Genomic DNA, 22433 nt, shown 5'->3' on the forward strand with positions numbered 1-22433 from the left:
GCCAGCAGTGCAGCCTCACTGGAAGCTCCAAGGAATCTCTGTCTTTGTCACAGGCTGGCCGCACGATGGAACTAGTGCCATGATCTCCTGTGAGAAACCCAGGGCAACCTTTCCTTCCAAACTTTTAATTAAGCCCATTTTCTCCCCTGTTGTTTTTGTAATATGGTGTTCCCTACTTGTCACTGGGTGCTTCTTGTCAGAGGTGTGAAGGGCACACTAACCTTCCCTTACTGTGTGCCTTAGATATATCAGATGTGTAAATCCTGGGTGGTTTCATGACAGAGCCACTGGTCCCTAGCCTGTTCTGCTACTTTCTACGTGAGGCTTCATGTGGTGGCTAAGAAACTTCACGTGTCACATAAGTTAAATTGTTGTGGTTATCATACATGGCATGACCATCACTGTATTTTATATCTTCAAGCAAAGGTACGGCGACTCTATGACATAGCCAATGTTTTGACCAGCCTGGCTTTGATAAAGAAAGTGCACGTAACAGAAGAACGGGGCCGTAAACCAGCATTCAAATGGATTGGGCCCGTGGACTTCAGCTCCAGTGGTAAGGAACATGATTGTGCTGGGGACCTGTATAATTTTAAATTCCCAATGCCTTTTTTCAATTCCTGTGTCTACCATATAGTGAAACTGATCACCTCTCCCATAACCCACACCACATACAAGATTGAACTGGTGTCCCCACTCTAGGAGCAATAACTGTTAGCCTACAAATGGTTTGTGATGTTGGCTCACAGAGTAGGAATGAAAACTTTCATGACTTACAAATGTGGGAGTTCTATAACTACTAAGTTAAAACTCTTGAGAATATTTTCTTTCAAAGTTTTTTCTGGAAGTTTAGAACTGAGAATTGTTTTTTAAATTCAGGTTGTTTCTATTAGCAGAGTAAAATCTTGTTTTTCTCTGAATGGCAGAAAATGTAAAAAGTATATCAATTGCTATCTCAAAACTAGTATGTGGCTTCTAAATTAGTACATATGCAGTGAACACTCTTTTTGCAATTTATTTAAAAGGTTACAAATACCATTTTGCTAAATTGGAGTGAAAAAGGTTATTCTCTTCTGTCATGGTTAATATCTGAAAAGTCAAGGCCTAGATTTATCTGTACCAGCTACTTTACACATAACTGAGAACATTCAAGTTTTCTAGTGTAGTGGTTTAAATTCAAGCACTTAATCCTGGTTTGTAGAAATGCAATTCTCTATCTCATGTGTAAAAAAAAAAAATTCACTTTGTATCTAGCTGAAACCACTTAAGATCAAGTATAACTAATTCAACTTAGTAAGTACTTACAGACCTTATGCCACGCATAATGCTACATGTTACAAGAGATCAGGGGTGTGTAATATCCCTGCCTGTCTGAATTACACAACTTTGACATTTCCTTTTCTGTCTTTGCCTCGTCCTATCCTTTTCCCTGTAAAGCCCACTGCTCCTTTTCAACATAAATGTATTCTCAACTTTCAAGATCTGGCTCAGATGCCAACTTCTTCATGAAACTGGTCCTGATCATTCAATGCAGAGTGTCCCATGTGAACAGTGGCCATTTAGTAATGTGCTGTTTTCCTTGGTATACTAGACAGTGTCATCTTTCCACCTGCCATAAATACTTGAAGATTAGACATCAACCTTACTCATCTTTTGACTGCTTCCTAGTTCCCAAAACTAGGCTACTCACTTTAGTCATTTCTTTTACAGGTCATTCTTTCAGTTTGTATTTAAGGAATCTTTGCCTAACCCATGGAAACAAATATAGGTGTGGATAAATGGGATGCGCTTTTTTTTTAATTTTTGTTTGTTTCTTTTGCATTTCCAGTATGCTGGCATCATTTGTTGAAAAGACTATTTTTTTCTTTTCATTGATACTGAAAACAAATTTGCCCATTTATCTGTGATACTTTACAGACTGTATTAAATTATTGTATTGATTTGTTTATCATGGCAATCTAGGCCTCTTAGAATGAGTTGAGAAGTAATCACTTGTGTGATTTTCTGTGTAAATTTGTGTAGAATTGGTATGGTTTTGGGGATGTTTGTTTCTCTTAAAGCTCTGAAAACACTTCATCAGTGAAGCCACCTCACTCTAGAGTTTTCTAGGCAAAAAGATTTGCTGATTATAATCTCCTTTATAACTATAAGGCTACTGAAATTGTCTCTAGTAACTCCTTCTGCTTTGAGTTCAGTTTTTTCTAATTCTGGCTGCTGAAGTTGGAACCTGAAGTCATTAATTTGAGACCATTTTTTTCATTTCTAATACTTTGTTAGTCCTATAAATATCCCTGTTAATATTGTCTTAGCTGTATCCCACATCTTGTGCTTTATGTGTTTTCATTGATTTCCAATTCGAAATACCTTTTCCCCTTTTGATTTCTCTGACCCATGACTTAGGTGTGTGTTACGTAGTTTTGAGATAATCTAATTATCCAAGTATCTTTCCCTTGCTTCTAATTTTGGTCCATGTGATCAGGGAACATACTTGGTATAATGAATCCTTTTAAATTTTTTTATATTTGTTGTGTGTCACAGAGGTGATCCATCTCGGTAAATGACTTGTCACTTATCCTGTCACTTATTCCTTTGTGTTGGGTGACATATTCTAAAAATGAAAACATGGTCAAATTGGTTAACAGTGTCACCTGATTTTTTTGTATTAATATTGATTTCATGTTTACTTATTCCTGGTTTATATTCCTTGTTTTTTTTTTATTAGTTAGCATACGATATGTTGTTCATCCTTTTAAGTATTTTATATTTATATTTAAGATGAGTTTCTAGTGTAAAGAATATATTTGAAGTTTCCCCCCTCCCTCAATCTGATATTTTTTTTTTCTTTTGAATTGGGATGAAGCTATTTATGTTTCATGTGGTGCCTTAATCTGGGATTTTAATGTGCCTTCTTGCCGCTTGTATTCTGAGTCGCAATTGTTTCTTTTTTTTCTTTACAATTTAATTAGTATTTTTTTATGCTTCCACTTGAATTCCTTTGTTGACTTACTATCTACATTTGTTGTGTTGTTGACTGAATGGGTGTACCTCATGTTAATTTTAAGGGCTGCTCTTGGATTTATGGTATGCATCCTTAATTTAATACGGTCTGATATTCTACTGTACATATTGTATAAGAGTCTTACAGTAACCTTTTTTCATTTCTCCTTGTCTGGCTTTGTGCTACTGTGATGGGCTTTCTTTACTCTTGTATTACAGGTCTGCTAGTGATAATTATTTTAGCTATTGCATATCTGAAAACATTATTTCACCATTTTGAGGGTGGGGTGGGCATTGAATTATAGGTTGAAATTTCTTTTGTTTCTCTTTTGGTACTTTAAAGAAATTGCTCCATTGTCTTTTAGTTTGCACTGAATTTGACAAGGAATCTACTGTTACCTGCTCTTCTGCATATGATATATTATGCTGCCCTGGTTGTTTTCATCTCTGAGGCAGCTTGCTGTGTGTTATATGATAGACTCTTCATGTTTCTTGTACTTACTCTTGTTGAACTTCTGTCTTAACTTCACACGGACTCCTTTAAGCACAAAATTAGTTCCAGGTTCTAGCCTTCTACTTAGATTAACCTCACTGTTCTGCCACACTTCAACCTTGACTTTTCTGCTGGCCGTATTCCTTTGCTCACTTAATAACTAATCCTTATACTACATATAAAAGAAATAATAAGGCATAATTTAAAAATCAAGTTTCTTGAACTCACCGTCCTGGAGCTGTGGCATAAAGGTTGATCTCATTTTTTCTTGAAAGTGAATCTCAAAATGTTTGGGCTGAGTGTGATTGGATTTACTTTGGTACTCTCTATACCAACAGAGTATGTGAATATCAGGCCCATTCTAGTTTGGTCTAAAGTACATCTTGCTCTAGTTTTTTTGTCATTCTAATAATTTTAGAAAAATATGGTTTCAATCTCACTTTATAAGTCTTCCACTAACTTCCCAAAAGTACATTGAAAATAATTGGGAGTTTGAGACAAGGCTCATAAAATTCCTTTGATGGTCTTAGTTTTTGATTTATGGTATAGCTCTATTCCAATCAGAGGTTCAAAGCCATCCCTTTAAAAAGAATAAAATGGCATAAATTACAGTTACATAACAACGTTACCAATTCTCTCATTTATTTATGTAGATGAAGACGTGGTGGATGTTTCTGCATCTGTCTTACCAGAACTGACAAGAGAAACATACGACCAGATCCCAGTTGGTGCAAAACAGAGGCTGGCTCGTTATGGTTCTCTTCACACAGTTCAGGCTTCTGAGAGGATCCAGAGGAAAGTAAACTCAGAACCCAGCAGCCCCTGCAGAGAACAAGGTATCTGCTGCACAAGCGCAGTGCATGGAACCCATCCATCACCAGGTAGTCAAGGCCACACTGTTTCCTGTGACTCTACTGCATGTGCTGACTCCAAGTCCTGCCAGTTTTAGCCAGAGATCCACACTTCACTTGTCCGAAGTAAAACAGTGATTGGGCGTAAAGGAGATGAATATCTGCTTCACAGTGTGTGATCACAATCCCAGTCCTGCAATTGATACTGAATCACCTTGTCATGGTTGGCCTATTTGGTGTTAGAATTTATCAGACTTAAAGAGCAATGCTTGTTTTATTATATTTGTTTACTAATTCTTGAGGAGACTGCACTTATCATTGTTGGAGACTGTTACCATTTTAGATAGCTTCTGGAAATGTCTCAGAACTAAAACAGATTTGAAATGTTTTTGGAATCCCTGAACTGTAAATAGTACATTGAGCAGTCTACCCTCTTTTAACTAGTGTGTGTTCAGTCTGTTGGTGTCTGTGTTAAGCTTTCTTTTTCCTTTTCAGGATCAAATAGCTATACCTTAGAAATGGGAAGTCTGGCAGCTGTCTATAGACACAAACTAGAGGACACTTCACAGTAAGTATTCTTTAAAATCTATTCTTTCCTATTTCCTTGTGTTAACTTTGACTTACTTGAAATGTCCCCTATCAAAATATAAAATTATCTAATTCTGTATTAAGAATTTGTGCTTCCCCTTTGTGTCTGCACAGGGACAAGAGCTGGGCCATAGTTTAGCTGTGGTAATTTTCCCAACAGTATAAAGGAAATATTACCCACAATAACTTGTATGTTAGAAGTGGTTATATTAGCCATAAGGTTTGATAGAGAGGCAGAACATTTGGATTTTTCAGAAAGAACTATTGTAGAGTCTGTGAAGATTATTCTGGCTGCTGTGAGCAAGGGGAATTAGTACTAGAGAAGAAGCAGATGTGATAGGAGCCCAATTCTACTTGAACAATTGAGAGTTGGGCTTCACTTTCTGCATTAGTATACTGCCAGAGGGCTTTGGGTTAAGAAGGGTAGCTCTCAATATAGTAAGTGGTTAAAACTGTTACACTGGTTCATCATGATAGCATCTGCTTGCCCACTAAGGGAATAAATGCTGAAGAATTGATAGCTAGTAAAGGTAGGAGGCATGGAGGAGGAGCCAGTGTGTGCGCTTACCTGAGGTCTCACATGAGCTCCACCATCCCATCTTTGACCTGTCCAGATTTCACCCAGTCATCTACTGCTGGGGATAGCAGATAGGTGCTCAGGGAACGCATTTGGGTATCAGCTTAAGCCATTCCCACACTCCTAATATGGTGTGGCTCTTTAGGAAAGCAAATAATCAGAGGCTGATAGAATGTGGTAACTTACTTGGACTCTTTGTTTCTTTTTATTACAGAAGAAAAGTCTTTGCCAGTAAGACAGTGGTGCCTCCATCTAGCAGTTTGAGCACTATTACGCCTTCCCTCTCTGTTGACTCAGAATATTATGCCAGTCCTTTAGCTCATCAAGTGTTTTCTGTGGCTCAGGCAGATTTGCAGGCTTTCTCTGTGCAAAAAGGTCTGAATGGCCAAGTAGGTGCCTCCCTCACTCCTGCGGCCTCTGACCTGGAGAACCTGAAACCAGCTCTGCTAGCTGGCCAGCCCCTGGTGTACATGCCCTCCTCTTCATTGGTCATGCTGTATGGGAGCTTGCAAGAGGGACCATCCCCAGGGTTGACATCCGAGAAGGACAGCAGAAGCTCAGAAGTCCCTGTTGCACAAGAGCTATCATCTCTACTCTCTGCTCAGAAACGCCTCTGTGAGGATAGGAAACATCAGGAAGAAGATGAGCCGGCCACTAAAAGACAAAATTGGAAATTGGAAGACAGCCCCCTCTCCCTTGTCATGCCTAAGGTAAGCAGAGTGGGTGGGTATATCTAGCAACATCTTGTCAACCTGTGCTGATTCCTAGGAACACCCATGGATACCATGAAAATATTTCATGTATCATTTGCATGATTAATTGAGCACTGAGCTGGGTATCCCAAACATCTAGTCATAACATAGTACTATAGAAAAGTGGTTTTAGTAAAAGTCACACTATAAAGTCTGAAGAAGCTAAGAAGTGAGAAAAGCTAAGAATTACCTCACAACATAAAGGTAGTAATCACTGTGAACATGGCTGCATGTTTCCTTCCTTTCATTCTTGTATACTTTTTAAAAAGTCTTTTGGAACCTGTAAAATAATCATTTTCATCCAGGATGCAGCTGAGTGCCAAAATCAGAAATGTGGCCAGTGTCTTGCTATCAGGGGCCACACTCAGTTCTCTTTACTGCTCAGTAATCCCATTATCCTAGCAGTAAAAGAGAAGACCAAAAAACTGAGCTGTGTTTATCTCCTGCTTGGTAGCTTTTCAGAGGTTAAGGAGATGTGACCACAGCCTCAGGAAGCAGACACACTGTGATTGCAGCAGAGTTCAGTGGGTCAACCAGAAAATTACAGCATCAGAAACTTTTTGTGAAGCCAGCTCAGAACTTTTATTTCACAATGTAAACACCATGGCTAGTTTTCCATAACTAAATTCTCTCATTTCTGCACTTGGGAGTCATAATCCTACAAATCCATATGATGTTCATTTCAGACAATTCTTTTAATTAAAACTAGAACAACTAGTAGATACCTATCAGTGTGGGACATAGCTGTATTTGTTTACAAAGTAGTCTTCAAAAATTTCATTAAAAAATCACAGTACAACTAAACAATGCATGATATCATGGTTGGAGATAGTCTGATATCTCGTGGAAGCCCATATTTGAAGGCTTGCTCCCCAGTCTTAGATTAATGGGATGAAGAGGGGTAGAAACGTAGCATAATGAATAGTGTTTAGAAGTGGACTTTTGGGATGTGGTTAGATTGAATTTTGTTGTTAGGCTAAAACCTCCCAAGACCAAATTATGATGGGTTTACTAGAGAAGGCACATGCTCCTCTTACTACCTGACAAACCGGTGGCACCACCCTATCTTGAACACCAAAACCATGAGCCAAATAGATATTTTGTTATTGTCATGAAAAGCTAACATGAATGGATATTAAAACTACACCAAAATAAGCAGATCTGTTAATTCCTTTGTTCATGAATTTTTTTAAATACCCTTATGAAAGCTAATTTGAAAAAGCTATTAGGATTTATTATTAGAATATTGATTGGCTTTTCTTTTCTCTTGTTTTCTTGTACTTAGAAATTATCAGAATCCACAGACCGTGTCTCTCCAAAGATGATGGCTAGCAGTGAAACTATACCTTTCAAAGACTATCCTGTGAATAGTCACCCCCCTGCTTCAAAGGAAGTTTCAGGAAAGGCTACAGCTAATGGCTTTGTTTCTTCTGAGTGGGGAAGTTCATCAAGAAATATAGATGCTGAAAAGCCTATGAAAGAAAATGAAAGTCTCCAAGAGCCTTCTCTGCTACAGTGCCTTTATGTGCAGTCTCCAGCTGGTAAGGGATGGCATCATGTGCTGGAGGCCTTGGGGAAGCCAAATCAGAAGGTAGATTGTTAAATAGTTGTCCATGTCATGTAGCCGAAGTGGTTCCTTGGATGGGTTACTGTCTGTTTGCTCTAAGTCATACTCTGCCCCTTATTTCTTCCATCTTATAAAATGAAAGGTGAGGCTATGTCTAGTTTCATCAACTTTAAGTATAATAGAAAAATAATTTGGACAGTTATCTTTTCCATACATTAAACTTCATTGCTTAAAAAGCATAACTTTCAAAAGTAATTCTGTTTTTATAATTCTGCTAATTCTGACATTCAGCATAACAGTTTGCACCTACTGGTTATGATTACACAGCTACCCATCTGATCTCAAAAATGTAGATGTAATGAGTATATCATAGTTATCAAGTATCAAGAGTAGGGTATGAGGTTTTGACATTCAATAACCACTTATCTATAGCAACGTAAGACAGGTATTGAGCCATCCTCATGGGCAAAACAGCAATAATATACTCTGCTTCCTCGCAGTGCTGTGGAAACTGAATTTAACCTAATAAGATAGTATATTTAAAGCACTTAGAAAAATAATGCCTTGCAAGTAGTAAGACTCAATAAATGCTTACTATTTTGAATTAAAGCTAACATACAATAGATTCCTAATTTTTAACCTAGGCACATTTTTACATAAAGCAGCTCTTGATGCAGTGGTACTCAAGCTGATCTTCAATTCTTGGTTGGGTTAAGTTTAAATCTACCAGAACAGACTAGATATTACTGACATAGAACAGATTGGGTAGATATTTATTATGATTCACCTGTCTAGAAAATATTTTTTATGCCTTTAGCATTGTGTGCTTACATTAGCATGGTAATCAGTGTTGATGGTGATGAACAAAAACATAGTCCCTGTGGAAGGAAAATTAGACCCAAACACAGGAATTTTCTTTTTCTGTGGTATAGACCCTTTGGCATTTTGGCGGGGCCCGTAGATTCCCCAGCCATTTATAAATGCAGAGAATAAAGTTATAAAGAAAGCCAATTATATTGAAACACAAATTAGAAAAATTATTTTTTAAATTTATAGTAATAAAAATCTAGTAGCAGGTCCAATATTGTCACTTCAAAACTGATTAGCTTGACCATGTTTATTTAAACATGTGCAACGGTTATAATGTAATATGATCATAACTATACTTTTTACTAATGTAAAGGTCAAGGAACTGTTAATATTTTATTTACTGTCTATGATGAACAATGAGGGATATATCTAAATTTTCAGATAGAAGTTTGCAAAAAGTGAAAATAGACTTTTTCCCATCCCAGTTTTACTTTGCTCCTCCCTTTGAACTCAGTGGAACTCAGATTGAGAAAGCTTCAAGGGGTGGGGGACAGACAGACAGTGGTTACAACATTGCTTAGGACTACGGCTTCTCTATCAGAGTGCCTGAGTTTGAGTCCCAGCTCTGCTTCTGATCCAGCTTCCTATTAATGTGTACTCTAGAAGGCAGCAGGTAATGGCTGAAGTACTTGGTCCTTTTTACCATGGGAGAGTGCTAGATTGTGCTATCAATTCCTGTCTTCAGCCAGGCCAAGTCCTGGCTTTTGCAGACATTTGGGAAGTGGAGGGCATGAACCATAAGATGGAAGATCTATCTCCATATCTCTAGCTCTGTCTCTCTGACTTTCAAAACAAAATAAAACCAAAAAAAGGGGGGAAAGAAAGAAATCCTTTCACAGACATACCCACCAAATGATCATGTAGATAGAAGTGAGTTACAGTCTTGCTCACTACTGTGAGACCAATGTGGACAGGCAGAACATAGAAATGGGTTTGTCCTGGTCAAGCAGGGAAAGGTTTTGTCATCCAGCAATTTGCCATGCATTGCCATGTAAAAAGGCCATGAGTAGCATCTTAACCCTCTGTTGAGATTCACTTTGTTTTGCTTCAGTTTCAGGAGTAAATGGCTTCAATGTGCTTGTATCTGGCAATCAGCCCCCACCTAGTGTGGGAACATCCTCTGCTCAGATGTCCTCCTTCGGCGTTCCATGCATGGTCTTACCGTCTCCTACTCTGGGAGCTTTTCCTGTCCTGTATTCTCCCTCAGTGCCTGGGCAAGTGTCGTCTTCTCCTGGCACCCTCCCAAATACAGGACCTGTGAATTTTGGCTTACCTGGCCTTGGATCAACAGCTCATCTTCTCATTGGCCCTGCACCAATGGTTAATTCGAAGTCATCCACACTTCCTTCTGCAGACCCTCAACTTCAGGCTCAACCCTCTCTGGACTTAAGTCCCGTTATGTCAAGAACATACAAGCTTCAACCTGAATCTCCTGTTTATATGGGACATCCAGTCTCAGTAGTAAAACTGCAGCAGGTGAGTTTTTGGTTTCACAAAGAAGCTATCACTTTGTGATTGGGAATGCTTTCATTTAGTTAGCTTTTGTTTTAGTTATATGACTACAGGATAAAGTTGGTACTTGGTTAGGCTCTCCCTGGCTACCATTGTAGATACAACATTATTGGTTTATTTCTGCATGGGGAAGGGGATATTACACCTCAAAGAGAAAAACAACACAATTTTTATTGTCATTCTGTTTCATAGAATTAAAAAGGGATCTATTTTAAGCAAAGTTAAGAAAAAATTATGAATATTTTAATGATTTTATGATCTCCAAACTTCATTTCATTGTAAGGACTAACCTATATATTAATCATGCAGTCAGGAGAAATCAAAATCTTTTTTTAAAACTTCCTAATTTAAGGATTATTAGCACTTGTAATTTCTTCAAATGTGATATATAGGAGGCAATGGAGGTGGACATATATGCACAAAAATACTTATATTGGGACGGGTACTGTTAAGGTGTCGCATGGAACATTCAGATTTTATATCAAAGTGCCTGGCTCAATTCCCAGCTACTCTGCACTTCCCACCCAGCTTCCTTCTAATGGAGGGCAGCAGCTGATGGCCCAAGAACTTGATCAGAGTACTTGGGGTTCTGCTACCCACATGGAATAATCAGACAGCTCCTGGCTCAGCCCCTACTGTTGTGACCACTTAGGGAGAAATTCAGCAGATGGAAGAGCTCTTATTCTCTCACTCTTCCTTTCAAATATATAATTTTTTTCATATAAATTTCAAATATATATGTTGAAAAGGCAGGTTTATAGAAAGATAGAAAGATCTTGCATCTACTGGTTCACTCCCTCAAATGGCTACAGCGGTGACAGCTGAGTTGATCCACAGCCAGGCGCTTCTTCCAGATCTCCCACACAGGTGCAGGGTCCCAAGGCTTAGGGCCATGCTCCCAGGGTGTAAGCATGGAGCTGGATAGAAAGTGGAACAGCTGGGATACAAACTGGTGCTCATATGGGATATGGTGTTTAGAGGTGGAGGATTAGCCAGTTGAGCCAACATGCTGGCCCCAAATAAATATTTTTTAAAGCATATTATCGAAATAGATATAATAAATGTCAATCAGCACTGTAATTGTCACCTAATCTGTTTGTAGTTCAGTATGTCAACTGTTGAATTCCCCACATACACTAAGGCACTGTTTAAAGTGATGACTTGTTCTCCCACAGTAAACCAAGAATATTTTAAGTTATTCAGAAGCTCAGAAGTATGCTCCATAGTGAAATAAACATGTTAGTTGTTCAGAAGATTATTATAGTATAACATAGTTTTTGCTAACTAGTTACATGCCAGGAAGTGAAGACAGCAGTAAACAGGATAATGGTCCCATCCACTTTAGGGCATAAAGAGGTAGAGTTAATATTTACCATGACTGAGCATCAGGATGATGACAGAGTTAACACACACTTGGTATTTGTTTTACCTGCTCCACATTACTTATGGATTTTGCTTCATTTAATTTGTAATGCCCTGTGATGTTGGTACTGTTTTCATTTCCATTGCATAGATGGAGAACTGGGATAAATAACTTGCCCAGAGTTACACAGCTCCAGGTGTCATGCTTGTGACCTCTTCGGTCAGCTGCCTTTCTGTACCCAAATAGGCATCTAATTTTCAGCTCTGACAACCATGCTGTGAGTGTTCAGTGGGATTATTGTGATTGAAAAGCAAAGAGTAAGAACACCTGCCTAGGGGGCATAATAGCAAAATCCTTATAAGGACAAGGTCAAGAATTTCCAAGTTGTAGAGTAAATACTTAGATTTCACTTCTGCTATTTCTTATTGTTCAGTCACCAGTTCCGCTGACCCCCAAAAGCATCGGACACACAAATCGTGAGACGTTTTTCAAGACACCTGGGAGCCTCAGAGACCCAGTCCTTAAGAGAAGAGAAAAGAATCAGTCACGGAACACCAGCTCCGCCCAGAGGAGACTAGAAATCCCCAGTGCTGGGGCTGACTAGCCAGACACTTTGGCGAGTGAGAGTGGCATCAACCCATCTGCACATCCCTATTCCAGACTACAGTATCCCAAGCAGAATGCAAACCATGTGTGCCTCAGTGCATCCTTCCCCTTTGTCATCCACTTGCCATCATCATGAATCATTTTATCAATTGTGCATGTAATACAAGTTAAAGTGCAGACTCTGCCTGGTGTCACAGTGAAAGCACCTACTGACTTAACGTGGTTTGTTTCAAGGTTCATCTTATTGCTGAAAGTAGATCTAAACAGACTCCTGGAGCCATGTGGTTATTCTAAATGGGGAGTGTCTAGCACTTAATTTGGGGAGCAGTCTCCACATGTGTTTCCACTCACCCTGAGCAACCCTGTGGTGAGGGAAACTTGTTTCTGCAGTTTACAAAGCTACTGCTTCCTTAGGCTTCATCAGGAAGCCACCTTCAATTGTGAATCCTATGGTATTATTTATTTTGTTCCTGAAATGGGATTTAGTGCAAAAAGTTTACAACTTACAGCCTAACACATTTTTTTTCAGGGTATGACGACTTGAATGTTTGTATTTTCTTCTGTAATTTGCCCTGCACTTATTCTACAACCTAGTAATATAATAATGTGGATGAATGTGCCTATGTGACCAATGTTATGACCAAAATAACTGTGAATTACACACCTTGCTCTAAAGGAACTGTGCCATCCTGACCTATAACCATGAGAATCGAGATGAATGCTGGCAGCATGGTCACTGCTTCCCACATAACCGTGTGAACCATGAGATTGGTTGTTTGTTCAAAATAACCCCAATGTTGCGTCTCTTTCATTATATGCCCTACATGGTTTTTTGTTTTTTATTTTAAATGGCAAGTGTAGAATATCAGGTATGGATGCCATATAATAATTGCTCTTTCCAAAATAAATCAGGATGGTAGAAAAGACTTTAGAACATTAGAACCCAGATAGTTGAATTTCTCTACAGTCTTGACGTGGAAATTGATACAGATACAGGGCAACAGGGGTTATTTTAGTTTTCTTTACTTGTCTTCAAGTTTGGAAGAATAGGAGGAAAAACAGATATATTTTGCTCCATTTCCAAGAGGGAATTCTGATAAATAAGAATAATGAGTGCAGGGCTTCACTGTTCTAGCATGAATCCAGTTCTGGAAACTATTATGCAATTCCCCTTTGTTAAACCATATTACTTTTAGGAGATCATTAAGTGGCCGAACTAGTTCCTTGTATTCCTAGATTTAATGGTATTTACCTCAGTCTTGGCTCTTCAGAGGAAATGGTTTTCTTCCTTCATCCCTTCCCACATCCCTCCTTTCTCTCCCACTCTCCCTCCCTTATTTCCTTCCTTTCTACTCCCTCTAGTCTTCATTTTTTTTTTAACTCCTTAGATTTTAAATCTCAATATATGGTTTTTTTAAAATTTTGGATCCAATAAAATGTTATATGGAAAAATAATATTAAGTTAACAGACTCTGGGAGTCTTAAGTAGCTTTATATTAACTACAGGATAATATTAGTCTTATTATTCCTACAAGCTGTTCGAAAACTTGAGGTAAGTAGCCAGACTAAATAAATTTGCTACTTATACAAACTTTTATCAACACTAAACTTTTAAAGTTTCCAAGATATTTTTCCCTTTTTTTCCCAGTCTTTAGAATTAGATGGAAAAAATGATTTTATCAACTGCACGATAATGATTATTCTCATTAATAGTAATGAGTTCCCCCTTTGAAACAAGTAAAAATAGCCCTTTTCATACAGATTTCACAGAATGTGCAGCTCAGAAGTCTGTATTTGCATCTTGAATGTATCCCCAAGCATAAGAACACGACTAAATATTCTTGCTAAGAAGTCTACATTTAGTTGGAAACACAAACTCTGTTTTCCCTTCCTGTCCCTAGATGTCCTCCACTTATCTTAACTTTTTTGCTATCCTTTTTTTTTTATTCTGCCCACTCATATGACTTCATTAACCTCAGAGCATTTGTGCTTCTTGAGAGGTGTTAAGAAGCAACCCCGTAAGTAAAAATATTCTGAGATTGTGATAGTACATAGCAATAGAAACTAAGAACAAATTACTTCTGTCTTCAGCACTGGCTTGTTATACATAAAAACAAACTAATAATGTAGTCACCGTTCCTGCCAGGAAAATAGTCTTTCTTAAAGAATAGCTGATGGCAGTGATACTGCTGAGCTAGACTGTGATATGTTGGATAGTGAAGCAGTAATGGCAATCTTGAGTCTATCATTATATAATTTAAAATTTTTAAAAATCACTGTTGGTGTTCCTGTTAAGGACATGCAGCTTTGAGTTGGCACTGGGGGCATGTGTGCCCTGTTACTGTCCAGGGTTTTTAAAACCCTTTCATTCTGGTACAAGAGTTGGGGGTATAACTTTTATACTTGAATCTACCTACCAAGTTTACATTTCTCAATTCCTTTTTTGGAAGGTGCTATTTCTGTATTTAAATAACTTAAATTGTAAAGCTGCTTTCTGCTTATATTATTGCACTGCTAGTTTTATGTAGGTATTAATTTTATTGCTGCTCACTGCTTTGGTTTCATATTATTTAGCTCTGCTCTTTCTCCTAATGACTGTATTATCCATGACTATCTACTTACAACTTTACATGTACCTTACTATCTACTTACAACTACAATTTTACATGTAAACTGAGTTGTATTCTTCTAGAAAAAGTATTAAGCTTTATTAAACGGCAATAAAAGTTAGTTCATTAAAATGGTGGTGGTGATATTCCTTGATGAGTGCTTTTTTTCACCCCAAAAGGAAAATAATTAACAGTTACAACATAGGTAACCAAGCCCTCATAAACCCAATCAGGACTTTGCAGAGAACTTCCTGTGGTTCCCAAAGGCTAAAACTGACAACATAGGAACTACATGGCAACTTGGGAAGGGTGTGGGATGTGCTGTTGATTTCTGCAAATCCCACCATTCTATAATCTAATGCTTACCTATTGAAGACATCAACTGAAGGCAGACCTTACAGTGTGTATAAGGTTAAATGGCCCCAATTCCTGTCCCAACTGCTCCACTTCCCATTCAGCTCCCTGCTTGTGCCCTGGGAAAGCAGTCAAGAATGGCCAAAAGCTTTGGGACCCTGCACTTGCATGGGAGGTCCAGAGGAGGTTCCTGGCTCCTGGTTTTAGATTGGCGCAGCTCCGGCTGTTGCAGCTGATTTGGGAGTGAATCATTGCACAGTTCTTCCTGTCTGTCTTTCCTCCTCTATCTGACTTTCCAATAAAAAAAAAAATAAGTTTAAAAAAGATTTATTTTTACTCAAAGGCAGATCTACAGAAAAAAGGAGAAAGATCTTCCATCTGCTGGTCCACACCCCAAACGGCCCCAATGGCCAGATAAAGTGATTCCAAAACCAGGAGCCCCTGCCAGGTCTTCATGGGTAGAGTTCAAAGGCTTTTGGCCATCCTCCACTGCTTTCTTGGGCATTTAATGTTAATTGCTTGTTATGGCATTTAGTATTTTACATTTTTTAAAGTCATTTTTAGTATAGGTGCTGTCCAAGCAAGCACCCAAGTTATTTTTAATGGCCACTCATTTGTTTCTAGTGTTAAAATCAGATGCATATGAGGCAATGAATGTCTTTTGACCTGAAAATACTCCTGAAATTAAGAAATCATGCATAAACCTAAGTCATTTTCTTCTGTTAATTCTTGCACATCTAGACCCTTTTGTTTGTTTGGTTTTATTTTCAGTCAGCACTCCACTGGTCACTATCAGTTATCAGTTGAAGAAGCTCTTCTCTACAAGCTTCCAGTCTTTGCCCACCTGTATTCTGGAAAACTCAGCTGTCAATGAATATTAAGAATCAAAAAAAATTAAGTTCTACTGGTTTTTAAAAAGCTAGTCATTTTTCTAACTACAGAATTTTTTTTTTGCTTTCAATTTATTTATTTTTTATTTTTTTTAATTACGTTGCATTACGTGACACAGTTTCTAACTACAGAATTTACCACGTAGGATTTATCGGAGGAAGTTTATATGAGTATTCATTATTTTTAAAAAATGATTTTATTTTTAAATCTTTTTTTCTTAGCGTTTACAAGGTTCAGCAGAAGCTATTTTGAGTTCAGTTTTCCAAATAGCCCTCTAAAGCTTTCTGTCACTGAAAACAAAAATAGATCAATACTAGCTTCTTAAAGACAAAGGCCATAGATAATTTATATCTGTAGTTATCACACGTACCATAAAATGTGCACCCAGTAAAATATTGGGGGAAGAAAATTGAATAGATGAGTTACTACAAATTTATTTTTATGTTAGAATGCTCATTATATGAATCCAGGTATATAATAACTAATAAATAATTGTGACATATTATTTTGTTTTATTAGATTTTAGTTTAGAAGAATAGTTTTTATGATACAACCAGTGTTAATAAAATGCATTTTTATAGTCATTCTGCTTTTAAGCGTTTAGAGACATCCCATGTTATGATGATATGTTTCTGACTCTATCTTTAGAGTCCCTTCACAGTCTTGTTCTTGCCAGGTATGTATGATATCTGCTGCTGTTCAACATTCATTTTTACTCCCTAAGTTCTCATCACAGGAAGCCTGCCAACTGCATTTCCCATATTCCATGCTACTAGATTTTACATATGCTTTTTGTCAATAAAGTATATTGATGCAAGACTGGTAAACATAAAGGAAGCTAAGGCTGTTCTTCCTGCTCTTGCCATAGTAACATTTTATGCATAAATGGTACAGACTGGTTTTGCAGCAGCCACTCTTTGGCTACTTAGTCCAGGGCTATGCACTGGTTCTATGATGCTAGAAGAAGTTTCATAATGTTTCCAATCATCAAAAGGAAAAGACATCATCCTATACCAAGCCTCTGGCTAATATCACATTACTATATAGTGCTAATATGGTCTAAGTTTTTGACAATAGGCCTTTGGCTCCTCCTTTGCCTCCCTTCCAAAAAAATTTCCAAGAACCTAGTCTTCTATTTTACAATCTTCCTGGTAGGAATACTTATTTTATAGTTTCTATGTAGAATCCTGCAGTCCTAGCTGCTACCTCTTTTTTTTTCTGTCCTCTATTACTCAACATTTTTATAAAAAAAAAAGATATTATTTATTGAAAAGTGGATTGACAGAGAAATGGAAACACCTCTTCCATCTACTAACTCACTCTCCAAATAATTACAACAGCTGGTGCTAGGCCAGGCTAAAGCCAGGAGCCGGGAACACTGTGTCTCCTGTGTGGACAGCAAGAACCCAAAGATTTGGGCCATCATCTGCTGCCTCCCAGTTTCTTTTTCAGATGGTGGATTAGAAGCAAAGGTGGACCTCTACCTCAAAAATTCCAATCATGGGATGTGGGCCTCTTAAGAGACAGTTTAACCTGTTGCACATTAAGACCCAACCCCATTACTTAATTTTCAATGCCCACTTTCTTCATACTCCTTTCTGTGTCCATGTTATCACAGTAACCATTCCCTCTTCCTGACAAGCCCTGCTCTCACCCACTTCCCACCATTTTTCTTTGTCTATCAGGCTGTCTTATATGCATCTTCTCATGCTTCATTCAGGAAGGATTATTTCTTTTCTTCGATATACACTGAGATTCTGCAAGACAGAAATAAGCTTTACTCACCTAAGACCTAGCATTGTGCTCAATGAAGATATGAATAAATGGTTCACCAAGCTGAAGAAGAAACCATAACAGTGCACTAATGGCAACAAAAACAAAGCAAACAAACAAAAGCTGATAAGATCAACAGCAGCTTCTCTCCAAAATCAACCCTTCCAACAAAGTCGACGCTGATCGTTTACACACTTAGCAAACACTGACTGTTCCCAAACAAATAGGTAAAGATGTACCCCTTTCCCTCTTAAAATACTGGTACAATTATACTGATTCAGTGACCAAAGGATCTTTGAGAGAAAACGAGGAAAAGTGACTTGCTTTGGAGTACACAATGATTTAGCCACAAAGCCAAGACCAAAATGCAAGACTCCCCCATCCCAGGGCACTTGCATCAGCATCACCACTACCAGCTCTTTTTTCTCTAGGAAGAATATTTACTTATTTATTATTTGTTTTATTTATTTATTTTTATTGGAAAGGCAGTTTTATAGAGAGGAGAAAGAGAGAAAAGGATCTTCTATCTGCTGCTTTACTCCCCAAATGGCTGCAATGGCTGGAGCTGAGCCACTCCAACGCCAGGAGCCAGGAGCTTCTTCCAGGTTTTCCATGTAAGTGCAGGGACCCAAGGACTTGAGCCATCCTTTGCTGCTTTCCCAGGCTCAGAGCAGGGAGCTAGATCTGAAGTGGAACAGCTGGGACTTGAACCTGTTCCCACATGGGATGCCAGAGCTACAAACAGGGGATTAGCCAGTAAGCTACCATTCTGGCTTCTGGTTACTCAGTCTCTTGAAATGTCACAAGTTTTCATCATTGGGAAACACAAAGGCAACTTGAGTACATGCTTGCAATCTGCACAAACAGACTTTGTACATTAACAATAAACTAAACGGTCAGATGGGTCACTGGTCATGACAAGTGTCTGTTATTTATATAGTAGTTTATGGACTGAAGCAGTAAAGTTCATACTTCATGCAATTAAAGGCTAAAAATGCCTTTTGTGAAAATCTGAAATCCAAAAAGCTCCAAAATCCAAAATTATGAACTCTAACATAATACTAAGTCTACCATTCCATGCCAGACCTCAGCTATCAAGTTCTAGTCCAAACAGATACTCCAGACATACTATACTGCACAAAATTACCTTCAGGGGGCCCCTGTTGTGGCACAGGGTTAAGCTGCCACCAGTAATCCTGGCATCCTGTAAGGAATGACAGTTTGAATCCTGACTACTCCACTTCCAATCTAGTTTTCCGTAAGCGTGCCTCAGCAGGCAGCAACCCAAGTGCTTGGGTTTCTGCCTCCCACATGGGGAGCCCAGCTGGGATCACTGCTTTGGACTTTGGGTCTGGTCATTTTGGCAAGTGAAGCAGTGGATGGAAAATCTCTGTGTTCCCCCCTTTCTTTATATCTACCTTTCAAATACATAAGAGAATTTTTAATTGCCTTCAGGCTCTGTGTGTATGGTATATATGAAGTATAGGTGAATTTCATGCTTAAACATGGGTCGCATCTTCCAGATAACTCATCACCTACAACATCCTACAACCTGAAAAAAAAAGAACTGTGAAAACCTGATTCACAGTCATTTGGGATAAGGGATACTGAACCTGTATTCATAGTTAATTGATGAAATCTGAACCATGTTATTGGAGAGCTGGCATTAGTTAAACCATGAAACCTGAACTGTATGCATTTCAGAACCAGCAGTTCCAGGGGTTGCCTGTGCATATGCCTGAAATTTATTTCTATTTTTATCTTTGTTACACCTTTGGCAGAAATTAATCTAAATTCAGGATGGAAACTGTGATAGACAAAGATAGATGTGCACATGTGTTTACTGTACCATTGCTTAGAATAAAAAACTATGAACAACCTTGAGCTCCAACAACACAGTAAAATTTTCATCTCTTCACATTATGTTATTCTATTGAATAGTTTAAATGTAATAAAACTAGCTATTTGAAACAAAGATACATGCACTTTTTAAAAGTTTACTTATTTTATTATGCTGTGATACAGTTCTATAGATTCTGGAATTTTCCTCTCTGCCACTGATTTTCTCTACATTATTACTATATCCCTTCATAAACAGTCATTTGTCCATCATCATGATATTTAAGTATCCTGACATTGTAGGTATGGATAATGGCAGAGTTCAGCATCCTATTGTCAAACATGCACTTTTTCAGTTAATAAATGAAAGAACAGACACATACATACATACATACATACCAGCATCAACATAAAGTTATTGCTCAGCAGATTTTAAAAGGAAATAGCTCAGGTTTGCTGGGAGTATGTCAGCTCTACCTACTAAATTCTGCTTAATAACAAAGAGTTCTTTTTTTTTAAGATTTATTTATTATTTTGGAAAGGCAGATGTACAGAGAGGAGAAGAGACAGAGAGGAAGATCCTCCATCTGATGATTCACTCCCCAAGTGAGCACAATGGCTGGTGCTGCACCAATCTGAAGCCAGGAGCCAAGAACTTCTTTCTGGGCCTCCCACACGGGTGCAGGGTCCCAAGGCTTAGGGCCATCCTCGATTGCTTTCCCAGGCCACAAGCAGGGAGCTGGATGGGCAGTAGGGCTGCCAGGATTAGAACTGGTGCCCATATGGGATTCCAGTGTGTTCAAGGCAAGGACCTTAACCATTATGCTATTGCGCTGGGCCCAATAACTAAGAGTTCTTAAGTCACTCATGTTTTGGTGTATTAAACCCCACTTTTGTGGTATATTTGAGATACTTTGCAAAATTAAAAATAATTCTAATGTAGAAATTTTTGGAAATGCTATTCATGCTCTCACTACAAATCAGTGCTTCATGAAGTTGGAGTTGCCATGGATACTTGGAAGTCTGGGTAACTGCTACCTCTTTTTGAAGGTAGCCTGCTCATCTTCACCATTGGGAACTCACGAGGGTAACTAACTTGCTTTTTCTAAACAATCAGGCGACCAGTGTTGAAGTTTAATAGCTTGGGCCTCTGTTGTCTGGTATTTGTATAAACATCGGTTTGACTCCCATTTGCTCCACTTCTGACTCAACTCCATCTCATGTTACTGGGAAGGCAGCAGAGGATGGCTCAAGTGCTTAGAGCCCTGCAACCTGGATGGAATTTCAGGCTCTTGGCTCCAGCTTCATCCAGCCCTAGATACAGTTGCCATTTGGGGTTCTGAACCAATGTATAGAAACTCTAAAAAGGAAAAATGAAGGCATGCAGAGAGAAATAAAGCAATCACTATTAACATTTCTCAGCATAACTTTTTTATTCTAATGCAGAAAAGTTATTTAACTTCAGTGTATTCCAAATGAATAACTTAATTCTGCTCTTTTTGTCCCCTACAGCTAAAGCCCAATTTAATATCAAACTTACGGAAAGCTGCAGTTTAGACTGGCTATATTATCCTAAAGGATAAAACAATCACTTCAGCTTGAGGTCTTTTTCCTTTTTCAAAGGAAAAGTATATTTAAATGATTTAAAATAATAATCTTTGGTGGCCTGCATTGTAGTGTAGCTGTAGTTAAGCTGCTGCATGCAGTGGTGCTGACATCTCATAGGGGGTTAGATTCCTGGATGCACCACTTCCAATCCAGCTTCATGCTAATGTGTCTGGGAAAGCAGTAGAAGATAGCCCAAGCATATGAGTCCTTGCACCCATGTGGGAGACCTAGAAGAAGCTCCTGGCTTCTGGCTTTGCTCTTGGTCAGTGCCAGTCTGCAGCTCCAGCTGCAGCCACTTGCGGAGTAAACCAATGGATGGAAAATCTCACTTCTCAACTAAACAAAAACAAATCTTTGTAAAATAAATAAATAAATAAATCATTTTCTTCATATCTTCAGATTTCATCTGTATTTGTTATTAAAAATCTTTTTGCCTAGGTAATCTCTAGCCATCTGTTTTGGTTAATTCTCTGTCTCCACCTCCACTTTGTTTCCTTACAGAAGAAGACCTCACTTCCCATATATTTGAAAGCTATTGAGGTTCTCTGTCCAGAATGTAGAAAAATCTGGAACATTCATCACAAGGAGGATTTGAAATTCTATCTCTGTTTCAAGAAAGAAATGATCCTAATGATGGGATAAAAGCAAATGTTTTTATAGGCCCCATGCTTTCTAATTTTTCTGTTTTTAATAATTTTGTCTCAAAATCAAACCTAGTTGTCCACTAATCATTAAAAAGAAAATTACCAAAAATATTCTAGGCCATTTAAAGCAAATAATTTGGAAATGATATATACAATTGATTTAACATTAATAAAATTTCTTCCAACCTTGCCACTTAATTCTGTGAATGAAACTTCCCAAGATTTCCAACTAGCCAAAAAAAAAGATAATCCTATATAGTATTAGTGCTGATATTGTCTCATTCTGAAAATAATGAATCTTCATATATAAACTAATTTTAACAAGCCTAGATTATTACAAAGTAGATTTTCAAACAGAATTCTTCAGATATACATGTTTTTAATCAGTTGTATACCAAAAAAGTATAGAAAAGTGGGACTATGCAATTAGTTAACTGGCTAATCCTCCACCTTGCAGCACTAACATCCCATTTGGCACCAGCCCTCTCCTGGGAGGTGGTTTCCCCTTGCCCCTTCTGTCTGTCTATGTTCATTTGGAC

At 38.1% G+C, this 22433-nt stretch overlaps 1 protein-coding gene across 1 annotated transcript in view; it reads left to right on the top strand.

Annotated features, from left to right (window-relative positions):
- Positions 1 to 12257, top strand: part of E2F7 (E2F transcription factor 7) — a 30496-nt gene extending 18239 nt beyond the window's left edge. Inside the window, exons 7-13 of the mRNA XM_040989981.1 lie at positions 422 to 556; positions 4144 to 4326; positions 4837 to 4909; positions 5721 to 6216; positions 7544 to 7799; positions 9753 to 10171; positions 12004 to 12257. Coding sequence (XP_040845915.1) covers positions 422 to 556; positions 4144 to 4326; positions 4837 to 4909; positions 5721 to 6216; positions 7544 to 7799; positions 9753 to 10171; positions 12004 to 12174 — 1733 coding nt within the window. The 3' untranslated portion in view covers positions 12175 to 12257. The remainder of the gene's footprint in view (positions 1 to 421; positions 557 to 4143; positions 4327 to 4836; positions 4910 to 5720; positions 6217 to 7543; positions 7800 to 9752; positions 10172 to 12003) is intronic.
- The last annotated feature ends 10176 nt before the right edge of the window (positions 12258 to 22433 follow it).

The sequence above is a fragment of the Ochotona curzoniae genome, unplaced genomic scaffold (genome assembly GCF_017591425.1).
Source record: "Ochotona curzoniae isolate NIBS_2020 unplaced genomic scaffold, NIBS_Ocur_1.0 contig_1014, whole genome shotgun sequence".
In the NCBI taxonomy this organism is placed as follows: Eukaryota; Metazoa; Chordata; class Mammalia; order Lagomorpha; family Ochotonidae; genus Ochotona; species Ochotona curzoniae.